We start from the raw sequence: 21,741 nt of genomic DNA, 5'->3' as shown, positions 1-21,741 counted from the left end.
CCTGAGTAGAAAGGCCTGTAATGTTCTTTTCTTTCTTTTAAAACTTCTTCAAGGCTCATAGGAGAATTGCTCTGAGTGAATGAATGGCCACAGTCAGGGGACTATGAAAAGATGGCAGTTACTTGACATCAGAACTTAAGAATCTTCTTCCATTTAGCTCCAGCCCTCACCTTCAAGTTGTCAGCGCCAAAGGCTTTCCCTCTCTGCCCCTCCCTTCCTCCTCTCTTCCTCCACCCCACTCCTCCCCCCATTTCCCTTTTTTAATGCGTGGTCTTGCTATATGTCTCAGGCCACACCCCTCTGCCCCCACCACAGCTCCTGCGCGCTGGGATCACAGACATGCGCCATGACACCCAGCTCTTCTACCTTTTCCATCTCTAGCATCTCTTACTTCCCAACCAACCCCTGCAATAGTCCTCTAAACAAACAGCCAGCTTTCCCTAAACCTTGCCCAGCCTCTTTCTGGATGTCTGCCCTCAAGAAACCAAGGTCCAGCGCTCTTCTCCTGCAGCCCAGGGCATGCAGCGTCCAGACCTAGCGCAGCCGCAGCCGAGCCCCAGTCTTCCTCCAGCGAGTGCTCTTCTTGTAGACAATCCCACCTCCCTTTCTTCACTCACCGGGCAATGTCAGCATCAAAGGAAGAGACAGGGGGGTTGAGACGCTGGTAGCGACGGATGAAGGAGTCCTTGTTGATCTCCCAGATCTCCCGATACATGTCCCAGGTCTTGAGGTAATTCTGCAGCAAGCTTGCATTGTTAGTCATCCCACTGCTGATCTGGGCCTGGATCTTCTTGATGTCCTCATCGCGCTCTTCAAAGGGTGGAGAGAGATGCTGCTCACTGACACGCACCCCAGGCTCCAGCCTGGCCCCAACACTGCCCACTGCTTTCCACTCTGTCAGTTTCCCCACTAAAATGTATTCAAACATGAGCATTAGAAAACAGAGGGGAACTGAGCCAGCAACCTGGGCCAGAGCGGGCCTGGGATGGTGAACTCCACGGGAGGAGGAGCAGAACCAGACCAGGGACATTTGTGGAAGCAGGACTGGGCCAGCGACCTAGGTGGGATCGGACCTGAGACTGCGAACTCCATAGGAGCAGATACAAGGGAGCAACTGCTGAGTGAATAGGCCAGAGCCAGAGACTACTGCAGGCCCAGGTGTGAATCTGGGACCACGGAGGAACTAGGCCTGAGCCAGGACAGGTGTCAGTCTGGGACCTCCGAGGGAGTAAGGTCCTAAGCCAGGTCCTCTGTGGGTCCGAGCACACCAGGGTCTGGGACCCAAGCCAGGGACCACCTCAGAAGCAGATCTAGACCAGAGACATTTAGAGAAATAGGTCTGAGCAACGTAGACCAGAACAGGACTGAGACCTCCAGGAACACGGAGTGACCAATGGGGTAATTAGAACCGTGGCACTGACTGTACCACGAAGAACAACCATCTGAGCCTTGGATTCACTGGCACCTAGAAGATTAATCACTAGAGTCACAGACAACCCCAACCACACCAATTAGAGGAAAAGATGAGTAGACAAGGTAAGAATACACGCAACACCACAAAAAGCAACACAACACCAGTAAAATCTACAACAGTAAGACTTGAACAACCAAATATATATGAAGCAGGAAAAAAATAACCTAAAAATAACTTCAGGAGAATGTTTGAGACTCTTAAAGGGGAAATGAGAAATTTTCTCAAAGAAATGGAGGAAAAGACAAACAAAAAGTTGGAAGACATCAGCAAATCCCTTAAGGAAAACCAAGCAAAAGCAATCAAACATATGAAAGAAACTATTCAAAACTTGGAAACTGAAATAGAGACAATAAAGAAAACGCAACCTGAGGGAATTACAGAAACAGAACGCATGAGAAAACGATCAGGAACCACAAATGCAAACATAAACAGCAGACTACAAGAGATGGAAGAGAGGGGGCTGGAGAGATGGCTTAGAGGTTAAGATCACTGACTGTTCTTCCAAAGGTCCTGAGTTCAATTCCCAGAAACCACATGGTGGCTCACAAACCATCTGTAATGAGATCTGATGCCCTCTTCTGGCCTGCAGGTATGCATACAGGCAGAACACTGTACACACAATAAATAATAAAGAAAACATTTAAAAAAATAAAGTCATGGTTTCTTTAAAAAAAAAAGAGATGGAAGAGAGACTCTCAAACACTGAAGATACAATAGAGGAAATAGACTCATCAGTCAAAGAAAACATTAAGTCTAACAAAAGTTTAACCCAAAATATCCAGGAAATATTGGACACTATGAAAAGACCAAATCTAATAGGTATAGAAGAAGGAGAAGAAGTTCAATTCAAGAACACAGAAAATATATTTAACAAAATCATAGAGAAGAAACTTTCCCAACCTAAATAAAGATATACCAATGAAGATACAAGAAGCTTACAGAACACAAAATAGACTGGATCAAAAAGAAGTCCCCTTGCCACATAATAATCAAAACACTAAACATACAGAAATAAAGAAAGAATATTAAGAGCTACAAAGGAAAAAGGCCAAGTAACACATAAAGGCAGACCTATAAGAATTACACCTGACTTCTCACTGGAGACAATGAAAGCCAGAAGGTTGTGGTCACGCATTATGCAGACATTAAGAGACTATGGATGCCAGCCCAGACTTCTATACCCAGCAAAACTTTCAAAACATAAAGCAAAGAAAACCAGCCTACAAATCACAATCCCAGAGAACCTACACAACAATGAGGACTCTAAGAGAGACATACATGGATCTAAACTACATGGAAAGTAGAAAAAGACAAGATCTCCTGAGTAAATTGGGAGCCTGGGGACCTTGGAAGAGGGTTGAAGTGGAGGGGAAAGGCAGGGAGGGGAGCAGAGAAAAATGTAGAGCTCAATAAAAATCAATAACACACACACACATATATGAAAACAGAGAGGTGCTTGAAAAACAAAAAAAAATTAAAAAGGAAAAGGGGGCTAGAAATGGCTCGGTGGTTGAGAGGACCTAGTTTCTGTTTACAGCACCCACGTAGGAGGTCACAACCGTCTGTAACTTCAGTCCCAGGAGCCACAGGCCTTCTTTCTGGACTTGGTGGGCAGACATACTTTCAAGCAAAAGGTCCATACACATAAAAGAATAACAAATCTTCAAAAAGAAAAGAAAACAGAGGGGGCAGCCGTGCAAGTCTACCCTGCGCGTCTCACTTCTGTGGGAATCAAGGCCTCTTCCAGTCCAACACGCGTCTCAAACCTATCTATGCTCTCTTCTCACAACTCACAGGGGTCAGCCGCCTAATCGCAATCCCCTTGCTTCTTCCTCAGTCTGGCTCCTTGGTGTGGTTTCCCACCAGCCACAGAGATGGCTGGCCTGGTGTGAATGAGATGCCCTCATCACTCCTCCTAGCTCTGCCTGGGCTAAGTGCTGGCTGCATGCCCTCCCATGGCCCACTCACCTACAATCACATGGATGGGCTCCCGAGTCACCTTTCGTTTGATGAGGATATCAGGGAGGTGGCGGAAGACGGAGATGGTGGAGAATAGGTGGCTGGCGATATCATTGACCACACTCGCCAGAGTCTGCAGCGTGGGGGAGAATTCCACCTGTGGGGAAGCACAGAGGAGCTTAGGGTGTTAATAGGGAGACACAGGCTTCAGAGCCTCTAAGGCTGAACAGCTGAGTTGGGCCTGGAGGCACAGGAAAAAGTCAAGGCCCGGGATGAAGTCTAAGAGTAGAGAGAAGAGGGGGCTGGAGAGATGGCTCAGTGGTTAAGAGCATTGCCTGCTCTTCCAAAGGTCCTGAGTTCAAATCCCAGCAACCACATGGTGGCTCACAACCATCTGTAATGAGGTCTGGTGCCCTCTTCTGGCCTGCAGACATACACACAGACAGAATATTGTATACATAATAAATAAATAAATATTAAAAAAAAAAGAGTAGAGAGAAGAGGGCCTAGAGAGATGGCTCAGTGGTTAAGAGCACTGACTGCTCTTCCAGAGGATCTGGGTTCAATTCCTAATACCCACATAGTGGCTCACAAAGATCTGTAACTCCGATTCTAAGTAATTCATTGCCCTCTTCTGGCCTCTGCAGACATCAGGTGCATGCGGTACACAGACATACATGCAGGCAAAACACCCATGCATATAAAACAGAATTGGGAGAAAGTAACAGTTGACTGTGCAGTGCCAAGCCTGCATGGGTACATCCGCCACTCAACTCCTGCACCTCAGAGTCAGGGAACATCACAGAAGAGGGGGTGGGAAAACTGTAAGGCCTCCGGGGACATCTACTGTGAGACTATGTCTCCTGGAAATGACAGGGAAGCGTCACCCATGATTCCTCAGGAATATGGCTGCCTAAGGAAGATCTGAACAAGGAGCACACAGAGAAACCTGCTAAGGTGGGAACTGCAGGCAACTAAAGGAAAATTAGTCCAAGAAAATTGTCCAAGACCAAGTGATCATCCCTGAAATCATATACGTATGAGCAACACTAGCCAGACTCAGCAGGTCATGAATATGAAAGGGACCAAGGTCAGGGGACACAGAAGGTGTTAGGGGGAGGGAAGAGAAGTGGGGAAATGATGTGATTATATTTTAATTTTTTAAAGTTTAATACTTAAAAGAAACCTGGAGGAAACCGAGGACTAAGGTATGGTAATCTTGAGGTGCTGGAGGCCCAGTGGCCCTCACCTGTGCCACACCTCCTGGTATGTCATCCTGTAAGATGACAAGGACTCGGAAAAGTGGGTTTGGAGTGGTCTTCCCGTCCCCATTGATGGCCTTGGAGAGTTCCAGCAGGGACCACTTCACGTTCATGCGCAGGGCATCCTCCATCATGTGATCCAACCGTATCGTGTAGAGCAGCCACTGTTGCTGTATCTGGGACGGGAGGGGGAGAAGAAAAGGTCCTGGAGAAAGCAGCTCAGGGCCTGGGAAATGGGCACCAGCTGATGGGTGACAAGCAAGACAGAAATGCAGGGATGGGGGCTGGAGACAGCTCAGCTAAGAGCACTGGCTGCCCTTGCAGAAAACCTAGGTTCCGCTCCCAACACCCACAGAGCAGCTCACAACTTGACACCCTCTCTGGCCTCCGAGTGCAGCAGGTACCCATGTGGTGTGCATACATACAGGCAAAAACACCCAAAAACATAAAAATAAATCTTTAAAGAAACAGAGGCAAAATCCTGAATGCTGCCAGAGAAGACTTGAAACTGAAGGCGAACTGCCTTTGGGCCCAGGGTGGATATCTAAAATCCGCACATTGGTAAAATACAGGAGAGAAGCAGCGTGGTCAGAGGGTATGTGGGGTCCCTGCTTCAGGGCTGGGCACGGGATGTCTACCTCAGGACCATCGTTCTTGAACACTTCATAGGAGTTGGTCATGATGTTCACCACATCCTGGTGCAGGTTCACCAGTTTCTGCTGCACGGCCATCCGATGTTCCCTCTGGGCCTCCTCAAATTCCAGGTCTCTGTACACCCGTTTGCCGGTGATACGCACCAGGAGCATCTCTGACATCTCCTGGGCCTTCCAGCCAATGGTCAGAGTGGAGGCCTTGAAGTCATTCACGATCATCTGCACCTGGAGTCAGGCCCAGGCACGGTTCACAGTGGCACCTTCTGTGGCATCTATTCCCTTTAACTGCGCGGGCACCTTGTATATTCCTTCCCGTGAAGACTGGATTGAGGCTCTCTGGGCCTGATTCTATCCTCCCACTTGGCCTCCTACTAGAATTTCTGACATTAAAAGAAAAAAAATCCTTTCCTTTCAGTGGGGAAATTCTTGCCTAAGCATGCGTAAGACCTTGGGATCAATTTCTGGCACCAAATTTAGAGGAGGACATTAACTGATTTTATATTGCCTCCCGTCACCAAAGGCTCAGGCTTTGGTGACCCACGTGTCTGCCCTTCTATCAGCCTTACAGACCTTTAGTGTCCAGCAGCTGCGACCCACCTTGCTGGCGTGTATGCGGCACTCCGTGATGAAGAAGGCGCTGGCCCCCTTTAGGGCCCAATGCAGCTTCTTCAGGCCTGGGTGGATCTTCTTATCCAGGAATCGGATCCGCTCTTTGAACAGGGCCTGCTCATCTGGGGACAGCATGGCTATAATCCTGTGTGGGAGAGAAGACTCTGAAGGCCTCACCTCCTGCCAGGAAGCTTGGCAGTCTCTCAAACTTGCCTTCTGGCCTAGGTTCTCTAAAGAAACTCTCGTCATACAAGTGTTAGACACAGTGTGCTGCCAAAGGGCTGCTGAGATGGATCAGTGGTTAGAGGCCCTTGCCACTAAGTCTGAGGATCTGAGTTCAATTCCTGGGCCCCACGGAGTGGAAGGAGAGAACTGACTCCCACCAGCTGTCCTCTGACCTCTCCATGCACACCAGACCTGGGGAGCTGGCTCAGCAGTTGAGAGCTCTTGTTTTTGCTTAGGACTCTGGTTCAATTCCCAGCCCCTACATGATGTCTTGTATCCATTTGTAACTCTAGTCCCAGGGGATCTGACATCTTCTTCTGGCCTCCTCAGGTACCAGGCCTGAGAAAACACCCATACACAATAAATAAATAAATAAATAAATAAATAAATAAATAAATAAATAAATAAATAAAATGTTAAATGTGCTGTCTAATACTGGTCATATGTAGCTTGAAATGTGGCCTCTGATAAGAGGAACTTTTTAAGTAATTCAAATAAAAATAGCTACATGCAACTAAAGGCTATCACATTGAATGTATCCTTTCTAGAAATTCAAACAAAAGTATTTGTTTCATCCCCTTGGATAAGGTCTGTAAGATTGTGCCTTCCTGAAATCTGTCTGTTGAAACCTTCCCTTCTGCTGTGGTATTACTAGGCCTTGGAGCTGGCTAGATCAGGAAGGGAGAAGCTGTCATGCGTAGGACTGGCATCTTGAGTAAGAGACCTAACATAGCTGCTGTCTCATTGTACCATGGAAGACACCAAAGGCGGCCATTTAGAGACCAGGAGGTGGAGAACCTGGCACTGCATCTGCCCCTGCCTCAATTGTGAACCTCCCAAGCTTCCAGAACTATGAGCCAGGAGTTTGGTTATTTCTAAGCCATCCAATCTGTGATACTTGGTATTGAAGCCTGAACAGCGAACCGCGCACAAACGTCACCCTAGAGACGGGCCCAGCAGGTCAAAGGCTGGGGGCTGGGACTACATGAGGGAAGATGGTTTTGTTTCAGTGACTCTGGTGCTACTTCATGCCATAACCCTAATGTCACCAGCTCTGAGTGGCTGGACTGGTTAAGAGAAGGAATTCAGGTCCGTAAGATGGGAAAAACATGATGATGGGACCCCTGAGCAACACACCACATGCTCGGGCTGATGAGGACAGAGCGCACCTATTGTAGTCTCGAGCAACGAGGAGCAGGTTCTCCCGGAGAATCCGCAGGTCCTCGGCGCGTTCAGCCACATTCATCACATAGTGGGGCGTCTCAAACAGCAGCCGCTCCCAGTAGTCAATCTCCACAAAGAGAACCAGGAGCGTCCTAGGGAGAAAGCAGAGCAACTGAGGCACAGCTAGAGGGCGCTAAGAGGAGGGTGCCCGTGGGAAGTTTTTGACAGAAATGAAACAGGCCTTCCAGGTGACAGAGGCAGACAGGACAGAGTGATATTCGCTACTTCCCCAAACTATGAGAGCAGCAGCGACGGGGATTTCTGGGTGTCTGGGGCAGACGCCCACACAGGTACAGGTGACAAGAAGTCCTGGAAGTTGAACAGATGACCTGGGTTTGGAGCGGGAGGGGAATTCTAAGCTGGGCAATAGCAACAGCTGGAAACTACCTAACTCTCTAAAAGCCCCGGGGACTGCGGCTTCAAGGAAACCTCCAGAAGGGGCTTCGAGACTCAGACAGGAAGGCCAGTAGAGAACTCGAGAAGCAGGTTCATGGAAGGCTCTGTAGGGCAAGGGTTAACTCTGTTCGCCAGAGTTAGCAGAGTGCAGAAGGTCTGTGGTCTGATGAAGAAGGTGCAGAGACAAGCAGAAGATGCCCAGGACCCCAGGCCATGGAGGAGAGTGAGCTGGGCAGATGCGGCCATCCACAAGCCCAGTGCTAAGTCACTAGCCTTCTGAGAAAGCCACGCTATGACCAGCAGAAGACCACAGGTCCAAGTGTCAAGACACACACGAGGATGTGTGGTACACCAAGAAAGGACCCCGTTTGGAAGATTCTTTTCTGGGGTCTCTGGCCAGTGGCGTGGGAGCCAATGACCAAGACTGAAGACTCGGAACACTCCTCGAAGAGCTGCCCTGTTGACTGCAACCACAGGCGCTATTGACAGCCCCACCCCCCACCCCCAGAGCTTCCAATCAGTTTCCAATTCCTTTCCTACCATGTGAATACAACGGGAAGGGGTTTTCCTATTTTTCTAATTTGCAATGGCCCTTGTTTGCTTGCTTGGTATTTTTGCTACCCAGGCTGGCCTTGAACTCACTTAGGATGACCTTGAACTCCCCATATTCTCACGCCTCCAACTCCCAAGAGCTGAGATCACAGGCACACACCACCACACCATGCCCAGCTGTCGGAGAGACGCTCATGTTCTTTTCTATGAGTTCTCTTTCCTTTCTCTGAGCAAGTTAGCGACAGTTTGTTGCTTTTCATGTTTATGCGGAGCAGACCTTTTGTTCTCTTCTGCTTGCTTGTTCAGGCTTTCAGCCTTGGTACAAAGTTCAAAATGACGGCAGAAGCACAAAGATCGAAAAGTAAAATTAACAGGAACCTCTCAGAAAAAGAGGTTCAGGAAAAAGAGCACACCTAGGTATAAGAGAAGACTGTCTAAAAGTCGGGCCGGGCCGGGGTGGTGCACATCTTTAATCCCAGCCCTTGGGAGACAGACAGTTCGAGGCCAACCTGGTCTACAGGAACTACTCAGTTCCAGGATAACCATGGTGACACAGAGAAACCCTGTCTTGAAAAACCAAAAGAAAAAAAAAAGGCTTTCTACAGAGGAAAAAAATAGAAAATAGCCTATTAATAATTTTAGGTTGTGTTAGAGGGAATGACGTGCCAAATATAAAAATTAATTTCACTCATTAATGACATCCCAGAGCATGCACATCTGTCCCAAGTGTCCTTTGACTCTGAGATCCCCTTTCCAGTTTGTCTACCTGATCCTTCCCAGCTCCTCCCGAGTCTGTCACGTGCACAGGCAGGTGCTCAGCTTCCTCCAAACCATCTGCTCTCAGACCTCAGCCCAGGATTCTTACTTCCCTCCCTGCTCACTCCCTGTTCACTCCCTCCACAGACCCTGTGGTCCTTTAGTTTGTGGTTTTTCTTTGTTGTCTGTGCTGGGAGAATGGAAGTAACTACTTTCCAGGGTCTGGGCCCTGCTAAGCACTCTCTCTCAGCTCCACTGAGCTTCAGCCTTTAGTCCCAGCCTTCATCTCGGTCACTCTCTTTAGCGACCCTCACTCCTTTGTCTTCTAGTCTAACTATCTCACCAACAAAAAAAAAAAAAAAAAAAAAAAAGCTGAACACAAGCCAGCCTTGCTAGCGCACGCCTTTAACCCCAGCACTGGGACAGGCGTGTCGCTGCAAGCTTGAGACTAGCCTGGCCTGCCTACATTTCAAGTCCCAGGTGAAATCTACTATCCCCCAGGCTAAGCCGTGTGTGCGCACCTGAGCCACGCCGATAACATCACAAATTAGCCCAGCCTCACTCTGAATTCCCCTGAGGCCTGCCAGGGCTCTCCAGGCCTCATCCTGTGTCCGCCCTGTGCTCTCTCCCTCCCTCCATCTAGATTTCAAGCTGTATTACAAGGGACAGTAACAAAACACACAGGTGGCGGCACGAAAACAGAGGTGCTGATCAATGGGATAAAACTGAAGACCTGGACAGTTTAGTTTTCCCTTTGTTTTTTGTGACGGGGTTTCTCTGTGTAGTCCTGATTGTCCTGGAACTCACTGTGTAGATCAGGCTGGCCTTGAATTGAGAGAGAAAGATCCACCAGCTGACCTCGAATTTATAGAGAGATTCACTGGCCTCTGCCTCCTGGGTGCTGGGACTAAAGGAATGTTGCCGCCGCCGTGACTGGCTGACAATTAAATTTTGATAAGCAAAAAAATACACACTGGAGTAAAGAAAGCATCTTCAACAAATGGTGCTGGTCAGTGTGGATAACCACATGTAGAAGAATGAAAATGAACCCATAGCTACCGCCTTGCACAAAACTCAGTTACAAACGGATCGCAGACCTCACCATAAGACCAGATACCCCGAATCTGGCAGAATAGGGCAGTAGGCTTGAAGTCAAGAAAGACCTTTCTGAACAGGATGCCAACAGTAAAGGCACTGAGATTGGGACCTCCTGAAGATGAAGTTTCTATACAGAAAAAGACACTATCATCGAGCAAAGCTGCAGCCTGCAGAATGGGGAAAAATCTTTAACAGTTAATCTGTCTCTTCAAGGCACTATCTAAAACCCCACTCTTCCCAAGCTGGTGTCTCCCAGCAGAAAGCCATCAGGTGAGAACTCCATCTGCTTCCTGCAGCAGACTGTGTGAACTGACCTGTGCCATGATGAAGCTTCCTGCACATTTATGACTGCGAGTTCCTTCTCTTTCTACTAAAGCTCCCCAGGGCTCTGTCCTGCAACCCTGTTCTCCTGCAGGAAGACACGCTCCAGCTCTGCTTACACCTACAGCTCCCTCAACACACTAGCTCCTTCCCACCATTGGACTATGGCCAAATTCTAGCACGTCAATAAAGAATATACTAAAAACAACCCTCCCTTGACTCCTACTGTCCTGGAGGGACCACCCTCTGCCCGCCAGAGCCTGCTTTCTTTAAGGAGTTGCTCTGGAGGGGTCGCTTCCTCTCTTCTCCATTGCTCCCAGTTCACTCTCTGCTCCACCCACACCTCACCAAAAATTACCACGGCTGCACCAAAGAGGAATTTGTAGGTCTTGTCTTCCCTGACCTCCACGTAGGCCTTTTACAATGATATTGTTATTGTATTTTGTGTACAGGGCTATTTCACCTGCATGTATATCCACATACCACCCTGGGAGACCAGAGGAGAGCACTGGAACCCCTAGAACTGCAGTTACAGACAGCTGTAAACCTCCATTGGGTGCTGGGAACTGCGCCCAGATTTCTCCGGCAGAGCGGCCAATGCTCTTTCCCACTCAACCCCTCTCCAGGCCCTCTGTAGGTTTCGCTGTCATGGCAAATAGTTCGCTTTCCTCAGACCCACTCCTCCCCGCGCCCTTCTCTCCAGCTTGCCCTCCAGAGTCTCAAGGCACATTCCACAGAAGCACAGCAGGGAATCTGCCACCTCTCCAGGCCCCTTCAACGGGGCTCCCGAAGGTTCTTCACCTCCAGTAATTCCCCCAGGATGAGCTAACCCACTCCCATGGCTTCAGTGGCCTCTGAGAGATGATCGACTCCCAAATCTACCCAGCTAAGCTCTAGTCTAGACTGTGTCCTGTTGCCTAAAGATCTCTCTCCCCAGCTTGTCCCACAGACATCGCCAGCTTCACGTGTCCACAGACAGAGGAGACATTGCAAAGTCTGGAGCTCCTGCCTGAGGGTAGAGCAGCCTCCAAGGAAGAGGGCCACCCCAGAAAGAGGACAACCCCAGGAAGAGGGCCACCCCAGGAAGAGGACAACCCCAGGAAGAGGGCCACCCCAGGAAGAGGACTACCCCAGGAAGAACAGCACACAGGAGGACGGCACACGGAATGGCGGCACACGGGAGGACGGCGCACGGGAGGACGGCACACGGGAGGACGGAACACGGGAGGACGGCGCACGGGAGGACGGCACACGGGAGGACGGCACACGGGAGGGCGGCACACGGGATGGCGGCACACGGGAGACGGCGCACGGGAGGACGGAACACGGGAGGACGGCGCACGGGAGGACGGCGCACGGGAGGACGGCACACGGGAGGGCGGCACACGGGATGGCGGCACACGGGAGGACGGCGCACGGGAGGACGGCGCACGGGATGGCGGCACACGGGAGGACGGCACACGGGATGGCGGCACACGGGAGGACGGCGCACGGGATGGCGGCACACGGGAGGACGGCGCACGGGAGGACGGCACACGGGAGGACGGCGCACTGGATGGCGGCACACGGGAGGACGGCACACGGGAGGGCGGCACACAGGAGAACACCAAGGAAGAGCACTACCCACACCCACACATGGGCCAAGGACTGCATGAATGCTCTCCCACCCCCTCACTTTCCGACGTTCTACCCATTACTAACTCCTTTTGTTTTTTATAAAGCAAAACTCAGAATTCAGTTCTCCCCCAAAACTATGTAACTCCAATGCCATGATAAATGGCAATATTTATATCTGAAACTAGAAGACATTCCATCTAAAGGGCTAGAGCCCCAGTTGTCATGGCTACATTTTCTGGCGTTTAAAGGCCAGCAAAGCCCTTTTTTTTCTTTTTTCTTTCTTTCTTTCTTTTTTAAAGACAGGGTCTTACTATGTAGCTCTGTCATGGAACTCACTGTGTAGACCAGACTGACCTTGAATTCACAGAAATCCACCCACCTCTGCCTCACCAGTTCTGGGACTAAAGGCATGCGCCACCACCACCAGGTCAGAAATGCTTATACCGACACCTAAAATTTTTACATCGTCACCAACTCTTATTGGATAAACTCTTGAGGAGGTGCCTTTTAGACTCCCAATGTTCTCCCCTCCCCTGAAATAACAGCAGCAAGGAGATGTGCTTTATGTAGCTATTTGTTCAGCTGAGTGTGAGAGTAAAAAATATTCTTAGGGCAGGAGAGAGAGTTCAGAGGTCAAGAGCACCAGCTGCTCTTCCAGAGAACCCAGATTTGATTCCCAGCACCCACACAGCCACTAGTGACCCTCTGTAGCTCCAGTTTCAGGGAATCCAGTACTTCCTTCTGACCTCAGGCACATGTACACAACACATAAAATAATAATTTAAAAAATTAATGCTCAAATACATTTTAAGCTAAGATATTTATAAAAAGAGATGTGGGGTCAGTCAACTCAAATGGTCAGAGGTGCAGTGCATTGTGGTAGGCTGATGAGTTCTTTCTGGGACTGGGCTGCCCTTTGGCTCAGATGTGTGTGCACACCTGGATAAGGTTCACAGACACACATGCCATTTGGCATACTTGATTCCTACTGGCATCCAGACAGAGGCAACCGCAAAGGGTACTCTCCTTTTTCATTTTTTAAAAAAGAACTATGTATTTATTACATATACAGTGTTCTGTCTGCATGTACACCTGCAGGCCAGAAGAGGGCACCAGATCTCACTATGGATGGCTGTGAGCCACCATGTGGTTGCTGGGAATTGACTCAGGACCTCTGGAAGAGCAGCCAGAGCTCTTAACCTCTGAGTCATCTCTCCAGCCAGGTATTCTCCTGTTTTAAACTAAAATGTTCTTGACCTCAAGAAATATTGGCTGAGACCCATGGAAAATCTTAAGGTACTCTACCTCTAAGCAGTCAGTGTAACCTGTACCGTGTCAATGGCATGAATATTTTGAAACAATGTTTTGTTTTTAAGGCAGAGTCTCATGAAGCCCCAGCTAGCCTGGGACACACTAGAGAGCCAAAGATGACCTCAAATTCTAATCCTCTTTCTAAGAGCTAGGATTTTTAGTGCGCCCTACCAGCCCTAGGTGAAAATTGGTTTTAAGAGAAATAAAATAATTAGCTATGTACTTTCTCCTTGGCTCTTATACCTCGAAATTAAGTAAAGACTGTAATTGTTGAAGATGTATTTTTAGATAATTTTACTCAAGGTATATGGTTTATTAATTTGATGTCAGCTATGAGGTACTCTGTCATTCATTTACATGGTGGCGGGGGGAGGGGGGACCCAAGGTTTTCTAGTAAAAATCAGATAGACATTGTCATGGAGGAAAAGAACAATGATAGTTAAAGCAAAATAAGATATCGGAGATTTTATATGTATACTAAAAATGGCTTGTGAGCAAAAAGCAAGATGTAATTTGAAGAGAGAGTGCTATTTTTGGACAGAGATATTTAACATCATACAGATTTCATTCTTCTAAACTTAACCCATAAATGTAACCCAATACATACTCTAATAAAAAGAGGAATGCGACTATTTTAGGAACTAAAAAAATTGTTTAAAAAATTCTTATGCGAAATACTTTTAAAGAAAGCCAGGGATTTTTTTTTAAGAGGGTAATAAGAACAATAATTAAAACAATTTGGTTCTCGCACGTGACTGAGTCAGAAGAGCAAATCCAAAACAGCACTTTACTGGGAGCTTTCTTCATTATAAAGATAGCAGCTCAATAGTGTTAGGTGTAGCTGGTGGCAGCACGCTTGCCCAGCCTGTGCACAGTCCTGAGTTTGCTCTCCAGCACTGCAGAAAAACAAACAAACTGGCAAGATTAGGTCGGCTTGCTTGCAGTGTATTTAAAAAACAGAAAACACAAGTTGGCTCTATAATTTTTCTTACACTACAGTAATTGCAAATGGATTTAAGGCCTAAGAGTAAAGGACAGAACCAAGCAACCTGGTGGTGGACAATTCTAATGCCAGCACTTGTGAGGTCCAGGCAGGAGAACCAGGACATCGGGGTCATCCTCAGCAAATTCAAGGCTGCCCTGGGCACAGGAGGTGCCGGCTCAAAACTTGGTGCGTGCACACATACGCCACTTTTTTGTCTGTTCTACAGTCAAGCATTGATACAAAAAATAATGTCACATCTTAAACTTTCCAGAGAATTCTACTTTTACCTTAAAAGGAGAAAATTTTCAAGAATAAAATCATATCCAAATGTTCACTTCTTTGTGATATTGTTTTAAGATACTGTGAAAGCTTAAGTCCTATTTCCTTTCCATTTTTGTAAACACAAAAAATCTCCATAACACAGGTATTATTAAATACAAACAAACCCGGGCTCACCAGACATTTGATGACTGTCTTTGAAGCGGGAGATAAAGGCCAGAGTCAGGGGAAATTGTTTTCAACCTAGAATATAACCCTAGGCAAACGCACAAACATGAAGGGAGAAATCAGTTGTTGCCAATCATGCAGGAACTTAAAAACCTTAACTCCTAGGCATCATTTCTTGGAAAACTACCAAAGGATGCATGTTACCAAAACAAAGCCATAAACCAACGAAGGAAGTCAGAGGAACTGAATAGATAAACAATAAGAGGGCTAAGGTGTAGCTCAGCGGTACAGCACTTGCCTCTCAGGCACAAGGTCTTGGGTTTATTCTCAGCATTGAAGAAGAAATGAAAAATTCAAACAAATAAAAAAGAAACTCAAGGAGGTTCCGAAAGACTGCTCTGAAGCAGACCTGAGGCAACGCCTTGGCGAAGCAGCCTGAGAAACTGTGAGGCCCATGGCATACGTAGCATATGGAGGACAGGGGGGAATATTATTGAAGGCATTTTATTAGTTGGTTTGTAGAAATGAGGACAATGAACAGTGTTATATCAAAAATAAATATTAATTATTAATTCCAAAGTGACAAAATATCAAGTAAGGAAGGAAAGAGCCACCTCAGGCCCCTCATCCAGGTCAACAGTTTTCATGCCTCACATGGATGCCCAAAACCTTGGATGGTATTAAGCCACAGAAAATACTTTTTTCTTATAAATCCATACCTATGAGAAGTTCAATTTAAGAATTGGGTGCAGCCAGGCTCGGGAGCACATGACTGCAATCTCAACACTAAGGAGGCTGAGGCAGGAGGACTGCCACCAAATTCTAAGTCAGCCTAGGCTCCAGAGTGAGAGGGTGTCTCAAGGGGGGGGGGATTAAACATAGTATTAAACATAGGAAGAGATCAACAGAGTAGTTACAACAATATGCTGTAGTAAAAGCTAAGAGTAGATTCCATCTAGGCGTAGTTCTGCCCATGGTGGAGGAGGCGCTACATAGCACCGTGAAACGACTCAGCAGCAACACAGCCATCGACAAGGAAGAACTGTCCAGTTATGGGGAGGGGGACGGAGGGCTTGGCTATAGACTGGGACATCTCTGGTAGTCTAAGTATATTCTCCTATGTTTTCACACTAGAGTGGTTGAATTTGTCTCTATTCGCAAACGTCAGGACAAGCTCACTGGGGTAAGTACACCGGCAAACAAAACTAGCTCTTCGTGTTTCTCATCTTGACAGAGTTTTAAAAAATAACTTGAAGGTAAATTATCAAATTTTGTCAGTCAGCAGGACGATATCGAACAACTCCTGAGGTTGCTCTAATAATCCTATTTTTAAAAATAAATAAAATTAAAAATAATCTTTAGAATGATGTTCTGCCTTGGCAGAATTTTGTCAACAAATTTCAAGAGCACCAATTTTATTTTACTGACAAACAAAACCTTTTTAAAAATCCATTTGGGTGATTACCTTTCTTTTAAAAAAAACTATTTTATAAAGTATTCATTCCCAAATGCATAATAGACGTGGCCAAGTGAGGCCAGATGAGGACGGTGCTGACAGAGCAGAAGGAACAGACATAGTGAGAATGGGAAGGGGGAGGAGAGAGACACACGAGGCACAAAAGCAGTAGGCAGGCACCCTGTCCAGTCCAGGGCTGGGCAAGTTCCGCCCTCCTACCCACAGGGTGACAGCACAGCCCTTTCAACAGGGCACCGAGGACATCTGGAACATCTGGAACGCGTCTGCAGAAGTGCAGTCTGTGAAGCTTGCCTGGCTATAAAACGTGATAAAAGCCCATTTGGGTTTCAGAGTATAAATATTTGGAATACAAAGTGGGAAAGGCCCTTGTAGGGTCACATGAATGCTATTAGGGCCTGGAAGGCTCCCAGGACTGACAGGTAACTCTGAGGACTGTCAGGGACAACTCAGAAGAAGGCTTATCTCAAGGTTGGAACCAGACCTTAGCATGAAGGATACGCCCGAGAAAGCTATCTCTACTCCTGGGGGTGCTAATAAGTTTAGGAGCTGAAACTGTCTCCAGTTTCTTTATGGGTTTAATCAGCTCAGACTTTTCTTTCTTATCTATTATTTACTGAGTTGAGGCAATTTTATCCTAAAATCACAAAATGCATTGTGAGGTCCTTATATTTCTCTAAAAACCTACTGCCAAAGGACAGACCAGACTTCTGTTTGGAAGAAATGCTTAGCTGTTGTCTGGGTTTCAGATAAATCTAGGTCATAAATAATGCCCCAAGGTTTGTTACTGTTCTGTGTGTGTGTGTGTGTGTGTGTGTGTGTGTGTGTGTGTGTGTGTGAAACACACTATAGAGAAAAGGGAAAAGGCATTTCCGGTGGGGTCAGGGAGATGGCTCAGCTGACCACAGAGTTGGAACCCTGGGGCCCACAGGACAGAGGAGAGCTGTCCTCCGACCCCCACACAAGCTCCACATACAAACAAACAGCTAACTCAAGCGCCATGAGGGACCGCTGTCCCCTGTAGACGGTTCCAGCAGGTATTATCCTCACCACGTGGGCATCTCATCCCATCTTCTAGAAGGCGAGCACTGGGGAGGGACAGAACTGACTTCACAGTTTGGGACTAAATCTCTGACACAAAACAACTTAAAACGGGAAAAGTTTGGGATTGGAATATAATCCTTTGTTTTGCTTTGGTTTTTTTTGTTTTTTTTTTTTTTAGTTTTGGTGCCATCCTGAATGTAATTTTTCACTTATTTCGTGTGTATGTCAGAGGACAACTTGTGGGAGTCAGCCCTCTCCGTCCACAACTCGGGCTCCAGAGATGGAGCTGTGGGCCCCACGCTGGCAGCAGTACCTTTAGCTTCAAGCCACCTCACTGACCCCACGCTCCCATACAAATAGTGGCCAAGTGTGCTCACATCCGTATTAGCCCATAACTGTCCATTAGGGAGACTGCCTAGCACAGAACCTTTGGGGATGTCCAGCCTAACAGAGACTACATCTTGTAATTCAACCCTATTAGGTGCCTACAAATGTTAAAACTGTTTTATCTATATAAATATGTAACTAGTTATAAATCTGTTTATATAGTATATAGATAACCAGTTATAATATAACCCTGACCTAACGTTCCTTCTCTTCAGAATCTCAAATCAATTTAAGAAGCAATCTAAAATTTTAAGTGTCTTTTGGGAGGGGTGGTGGTAGTTGTTGTTTTGAGACAGGATCTTGCTATATGACTTGCACAGCCTGGAACTCCCTATGTGAACCGTGCTGACCTGGGACTCATAGATACACACCCACCTCTGCCCCCCAGGTACTGGGACTAGAGGCACATACACGCCGCTAGGCCAGCAAGGGTTATCTACTTTATGTGTGCGAGGGTTCTGCCTTAGTGTACATATGCACATCATGTGAGTGCCTGATACCAAGAGAGGTCAGAAGAGGATGTCAGATCCCTTGCAACTGGAGTTACAGATAGTTGTGAGCTACCACGTGGTGGTTGCTGGGAACCAAACCCAGGTCCATCTCCCTTCCACATTTTTGTCCAACAAATATGGATGTTATGACGGAACGACAGCCTAGGAGCTCAGGGGTTGACGTTCACCACGGGACATGACGGCAAGAGAAGGCCCAACCCATCAAACTGAGTCTGTCTCCTGGTTAGGAGAAAGCTGTCACTGCAGAAGGTTCAGTCTCTGAAGACACATGCCTCACAACCCGTGGGTACAACTGTCAGCTGACAGAATGACACGGTAGCCCCTTGGGAACAGGGACTCTTGCCACTTTATACACCCCCTGTGCCTGCCTCAGTTCCCAGCACAGGCACAGTGCTTAGCTTGTCTGACTTGGGGATCTCAGAGGGTTTTGTTTCATTTTGTTTTGTTTTTAAGTGCAGCCCATGCTGGTCTTCAACTCAAGACTCTCCTGCCTCAGCATCCTGTACTGGGACTGAGCCACCACACCTGTGTGAACTCCCTGTATATTCTCAATAATTAATGAACTAGTTACCTTTTTTAAAAATGAAGATGTTGTTATTTTAAAGTTGAGGGAGAGAGGACGATCTTAGGAAAACCCAGACTAGGGATCAGGGTTTAGACGACTTAGCTGGGCTGTCACAGCCATCTAGTGGCCGAACAGTGACATCACTAGCTTAGTGCGTTAGTGAATTGTTAAAACCATGGTTGGTTGGTTGTTGTCTATTTGCTTCTTACTTTAAGTAAGCTGTAAAGACAGACTTTTTCCCCAGTACTGAGAATTGAACCCAGGACCTCAGTCCCAACCTAGGTAAACTAAAATTATGAAGTGATAGCACACCTTTACTCCCAGCACTTGGGAGGCAGAGGCAGGTCGGTCTCTGAGTTCTATAAAGCAGGTTCCAGGACAGCCATCACTAGACAAGAAACCCTGTCTCAGGAGGAAAAGAAGAAGCGATAGCAGCTGAGTGTGGGGGAGTCCAGCTGCAAACCCAGCACCATGCTGAGGTCAAACGATCACAAGTTCAAAGTCACACTGAACTACACAACGAAAATAAAGCCAGACAGCAGAAAAGATACGGAGAGGGGAGGAGTCACAAGGTAGGGGTTAAGTTCTTGGGAGACTGCAGGAAGACTGGCACCAAGGACAAGAAGGAGGTGCTAGGGTGGGTCCTGTACTTGTCAAAGTTGACGTCCAGCATGCCCACTTTCTCCTGGCTAATTCGTAAGAGTGGCATGTCCAGCCGTCGAATGCAGTCCTTGTCCAGCGTTGTTGTCCACTCTTGGAAGGTTTTCCGAACCAGCTCATCAATGGCTTGAACCATCTGCTGGTAGGTGTGGACACTCTCCTCTCCAGTCCCAATGTGGGGCAGGAAATGGGCGCCAGCCAGGCACTGGGGGAGGAAGAGATGGGAGCCGTTTATCCAGACCTACATGTGGGATTTGTACACACACACCCTCAGACCCAGAAAGGAGACTGAGGGCTGGGGAGCTAGAGGAGGACTGGACCAGGGGGGAGGAAGAAAAGCCCACTGAGGAGACTCAACGTGAATACGTGGCAGTCCCAAAGAACAGGGCAGACAAGAGACGATCGGAGACGGAGGACCTGAGGGTTTGTTCCTGAGGGTATTCCAGGCCCTGCCCAGTCATCTGCAGACTCCCCCACTCTCTCTCAGAATCAATCAGGTGATGGCAGGTAAGGAGTCAAAAACAGTTTTCCCTCACTGACACCCCTGCCCACCCCCCAATCCCCAGTACTGGGTGGATTCTGTGTCAACCTGTTAGGATTACAAGCATATTCCACCATGCCTAACACAAAAATTGTTATTTTTAAAATCCTTTCCTAATTCTTGTTCATCTGTCCCTATTCTTCCAGAGAGAGCAGGTTCTTGCTGCCCAGGTCTCTGGGTCACCAGGTATGTCCCTGATCTGTTACTCTAACTTCCCAAATGCTGGCCCTGTGTCTCCTCCACTTCCTACAGGATGCTAAGATGACCTTTGTTCCACAAGTCACTCCCACCACCTCTGCAAACCAAACCATGGCTGCCCCTCCCCTCCTCCCACCTAGTCTCTGAACATAAATCCTAAGGACCCTGTCTGGACTCAGCACCACTCAGGCTGTACACAGCCATCACACTCAGGCCAGCACTGAAGACAGTTCAGAGGGGCCGGACACTCACATTCATGACTCGGTCGATACGTCGCCGCAGGATCCGCACCCAGTGGGCATGTCCAGAATATTGAGCCATGTACGGCTCCAGGTACGGCCACTTCTTGTTCAGCTCGCGGTTCACCAGGGCTAACTCGCTATTGAACAGCATATAGAGGTCGACGGCCTTCTTCTCATAGGTCCGCATGATGGCCTAAGGGACAAGATGACACACTCCATGCAAATGGGTCCCTTTCATCTCCCCTGATGGCCACACACAGCGGCGGCCGCATTCTTCAGAGATGTGGAAGTCACGGAAGCAGAAAGGTGGAACAGAAGAAAAATCAGCAACTGAACAAGAAGGGACGGACACATGGAGGAACTACAGGCAAGCGACAGGCCCCTGAGGTGGGGAGTCGCACCTCCCGTGTAGCCAGCCTATGGAAGGTGTCCAGGAGCAACACTCCGTGTTCTACATCCCGAACCATTTCAAAGGCTGAGGTGATCAAGTTCTGGGTCATCACCTCTAGATCCTTGACACCAGCACGGAATCTGCAAGGTCAGGGAGGCACAGAGAAGTGTGAGTGCCCTCATCTGCCGCCCAACGACATTCCCAGTGTGCTGTGCATCAGACCACATGTCAGGAGCATGACTGCATGCTTTACACCATGACACTGGACAATGCTGGGAGACGAGGCACAGGCATCTGCTGGTGTGGATTTTCAGGACATTGCTCGGTGTTCTGAAAGGTACACTCGAACCTAGAAACCTACCAGCCACCTCTCCTCTCGCCTTCCCACCCTTAAGCTGTTCCCACAGTCTTCAACTTGCGATCTTTCTGCCTCTGCCCCCAGATCCTGGGAGTCCCCTGGTCTCCTTTGCACACCAGGCCTCTCTCCCTGCTCTGGTTCCCCGCCTCCCTGCACAGCCCTGGCCTCAGCCTGTGAGTCCCTCACTTATTGTAGTCTTCATGCCAAGAGGTGTTCTTAACATCTAGGATGCCTCCACGAACGGCTCGCAGCATCTGCAGATTTCTATGAAAGATGTCCTCGATTTCAAGCAAGTTCCTTGTGATCTGTGGCCCCTGGGCACCAAAGAAGCAGGGAAGGGGACCCTGCTTACCATCTTCCCACCGGGCAAAGTGGTACTGACATTCGCAAACCTAAAAAGAGATCCAAAAGTGTGAGCCTTCTTTCTCTTCTGAACCCAGGCATCCCGGGTTCTTCGGCTTGTCTTCAGAAGTTCATGAA

At 48.0% G+C, this 21,741-nt stretch overlaps 1 protein-coding gene across 1 annotated transcript in view; it reads right to left on the bottom strand.

Moving 5' to 3' along the window:
• Positions 1 to 21,741, bottom strand: part of Dnah2 (dynein axonemal heavy chain 2) — a 114,906-nt gene that overhangs the window by 67,876 nt on the left and 25,289 nt on the right. The window contains exons 11-20 of the mRNA XM_087910446.1: positions 21,448 to 21,653; positions 20,914 to 21,043; positions 20,523 to 20,705; positions 19,522 to 19,736; positions 7,352 to 7,498; positions 5,946 to 6,102; positions 5,334 to 5,573; positions 4,683 to 4,871; positions 3,443 to 3,590; positions 618 to 810 (exon numbers count right to left, since the gene is read on the bottom strand). Coding sequence (XP_087766572.1) covers positions 618 to 810; positions 3,443 to 3,590; positions 4,683 to 4,871; positions 5,334 to 5,573; positions 5,946 to 6,102; positions 7,352 to 7,498; positions 19,522 to 19,736; positions 20,523 to 20,705; positions 20,914 to 21,043; positions 21,448 to 21,653 — 1,808 coding nt within the window. The remainder of the gene's footprint in view (positions 1 to 617; positions 811 to 3,442; positions 3,591 to 4,682; positions 4,872 to 5,333; positions 5,574 to 5,945; positions 6,103 to 7,351; positions 7,499 to 19,521; positions 19,737 to 20,522; positions 20,706 to 20,913; positions 21,044 to 21,447; positions 21,654 to 21,741) is intronic.

Source organism: Myodes glareolus, chromosome 9, assembly GCF_982192425.1.
Source record: "Myodes glareolus chromosome 9, mMyoGla1.1, whole genome shotgun sequence".
Lineage (NCBI taxonomy): Eukaryota > Metazoa > Chordata > Mammalia > Rodentia > Cricetidae > Myodes > Myodes glareolus.
This window is presented reverse-complemented; position numbering and strand designations above follow the sequence as displayed.